Source organism: Penaeus japonicus, unplaced genomic scaffold, assembly GCF_977035675.1.
Source record: "Penaeus japonicus unplaced genomic scaffold, GWHDUDI00000001_assembly GWHDUDI00000028, whole genome shotgun sequence".
NCBI lineage: Eukaryota > Metazoa > Arthropoda > Malacostraca > Decapoda > Penaeidae > Penaeus > Penaeus japonicus.
In genome coordinates this window covers 24,213,283-24,215,782 of record NW_028234430.1, presented here as the reverse complement: position 1 = coordinate 24,215,782, position 2,500 = coordinate 24,213,283, and the positions used below count along the sequence as shown (strand labels likewise).

The window sequence follows — 2,500 nt, the reverse complement described above, 5'->3', positions numbered from 1 at the left end:
ATATATATATATATATATGAGAGAGAGAGAGAGAGAGAGAGAGAGAGAGAGAGAGAGAGAGAGAGAGAGAAAGAGAATGTGTATATATATACATATACACACATCAATTATCACTAGAACTAATATTGAAAATATTGGCATTAGTATTTTGAACATATAAACATCATCATATCACTGTTACTGAAATGATGAAATAATTGTCGGATATTAAAATGGTTGTAACTGCCATTGCTATTGTTAGCGATGGTGGTTAGTATAAGCCATGAATGCAAAGCCGATAAGCCTTTCAGTTATTGTTGTTGTAATCTTTATCGTTGGCATCATGATAAGGCTGATGACCGACCTTGATTTTCAATTATCGCCATGGTGATCCCCGTCTTTATTTTTCAATATTGCATGAGCGTGAATGAATCATTCCAGAACGCAAAGGGACGGGGACGTCTTTCATTCTTGGTATTACTGTTTCGGAGTCTCGTGGTTCTGAAGAATGTATGATATCGAAACGTCATTTGTATAATCTTGCGCTGTGAAATTATTCATTCTCATTCGTTTGCGATCTTTATTGTAATGACTCCTACTCACCCTGTCTTTATCATCATTGTTATTATTAATTAAAAGTTATCTTTATGGTCATCCAGGTCATCTAGCTGTCGGTTATCACTGTCCAATCACCATCTTTACCATCGTCATCACATTCATCATCGCGATCATCGTCACCATAATCTCTATAAATGTCACCATATCCACCCTCCCCTCCCCTCCCCTCCCCTCCCCCCGCACCGCTCTCCAGGCCCCGCGGCGCCAGAGAGCGAGTGACGTGACAGCGCCGCTCGAGGGGCGCGGCCGCACTGTCTGGAATGCCGCCCAATCATTGTCTCTATTTTCGGACACTAAATCCTTCCTTTCTCCCCCCCCCCTCTCCAGGCCGCCCCCAACCCCCCTGGCGTGTGTGTCTGATGCCCCTCCGCCCGCGTCCGTCGTGAGGCCGCCCGCTACACCAGCATCTAGACGTCGTCCACGCGCCCCTCACCCCTGCTGATCCTGCAGGATGACCAAGTACTTCGATTTCGTGTGGAGGAAGGAGGTGGATCAGAGGCTGCAGGACGGCGCCACCTTCGACCGCTGGACCGAGGTGAGTACTGAGGGGGGAGGGGGAAGGGGAGGGAGAAGGGGAGGGAGGGGGGAGAAGATTAGTTGTTAGATTCGCAAGAGGATATATAAGAGTGTGTAGTGCGCGGGGTGTGGGTAGGGGTGGGGGGTGGGGGTGGATGGTGCACTGGGAACTCCAAGTACAGAGAAAAAGTTGTTGGAAGTCTCGGGGAGTTTTCGCCTCGTTTCGTTACGAAAAAGGAAGAGGAATTGTAAAGGGAATTGCTGCCGGATAAAAACTAATATGACTAGACTATATGTGCACTAACATTATTGGCCATGTAGCTGCCGTCACTGTGAAACTGTACTCCGCTAGGATTAAAGGACGGAAGTACTACACAATGATACTGTTGTATTAAGATGCATTATGATTATTTTGCTTCTGGTCAGTGTACAAGCGTGAACATGTACGAGTCCGGTACTTTCTAAAACATATAGCTTTCATCATTTACAAGGAATGTCTCTCGCCATTTTTTGAAATTCAAATAATTTAGTTTGACTTTTGACTTTTCTTTTCTTGTTTTGCCCGTCAAGATTTTTTTCCCTGTGACATATTGCTCTTTCCTCGGCTTGCCTTTTTCTCTCCCTCTAATTAAACCCTTATTCGGATCTTCCTAATAGTCGCCCGTAATTGCCATCTCCTCTTCCCTTGTCGCTATCTCCTCCACGTCTTGATTTATCGCGTGTTGCTGTCCACCGTTTACGTTCTTAATTAACTTTTCCATTTCCTCTCCATTTCCTCTTTCCTTCCCACCCGACGCGGCAGTCTTGGCTCCCGCTCTTATTCTTGCCTTCTGCTTTCGTGCTGCTTTCGGCTCTTTGCTTCCCTTCTTTTCTTTTGCTCTCTATTATTTTATTTCCAGGTCTTGTTCTCTATCTCTTTCGCTGTCTACGTGTCTTTGTCTCTGTTTCGCGTTCTCTCTCTCTCTAAATCTCTATCTATCTATCTATCTATCTATCTATCTATCTATCTATCTCTGCCTTTCCTTCCGTCTGCTCTGTCTCCCTCCTCCTCTATCCATCCTTCTGTCTATGCGTTGCTTCTCTCCCCTTCCTCCTTCATCCCCCCTTACCTTCCTACCCTGCGCTCCCTCCCTCCCCCGAGGGAGCATGTCTCCTGTATTCTCCCTTCTTTCCTTTCTTCTTTCCCTCTCTCATTACTTCCCTCCCTCCCTCCATGAGCCAAGACATGAGCAAGTAGTTAAGAAGCACGTCACCTCCATCCCCCTCCCTTCCTTCCTCCCTCCCTCCCTCCCTCCCTCCCTCCCTCCATGAGCCAAGACATGAGCAAGTAGTTAAGAAGCACGTCACCTCCATCCATCCTCCCTTCCCTCCCTCCCTCCCTCCCTCC

The 2,500-nt window shown here is 46.8% G+C and overlaps 1 protein-coding gene across 1 annotated transcript in view; it reads left to right on the top strand.

Annotated features, from left to right (window-relative positions):
• The window catches only part of LOC147468537 (1-phosphatidylinositol 4,5-bisphosphate phosphodiesterase beta-4-like), a 180,820-nt gene that overhangs the window by 137,438 nt on the left and 40,882 nt on the right, over positions 1 to 2,500 (top strand). Inside the window, exon 2 of the mRNA XM_086553746.1 lies at positions 925 to 1,132. Coding sequence (XP_086409872.1) covers positions 1,049 to 1,132 — 84 coding nt within the window. The 5' untranslated portion in view covers positions 925 to 1,048. The remainder of the gene's footprint in view (positions 1 to 924; positions 1,133 to 2,500) is intronic.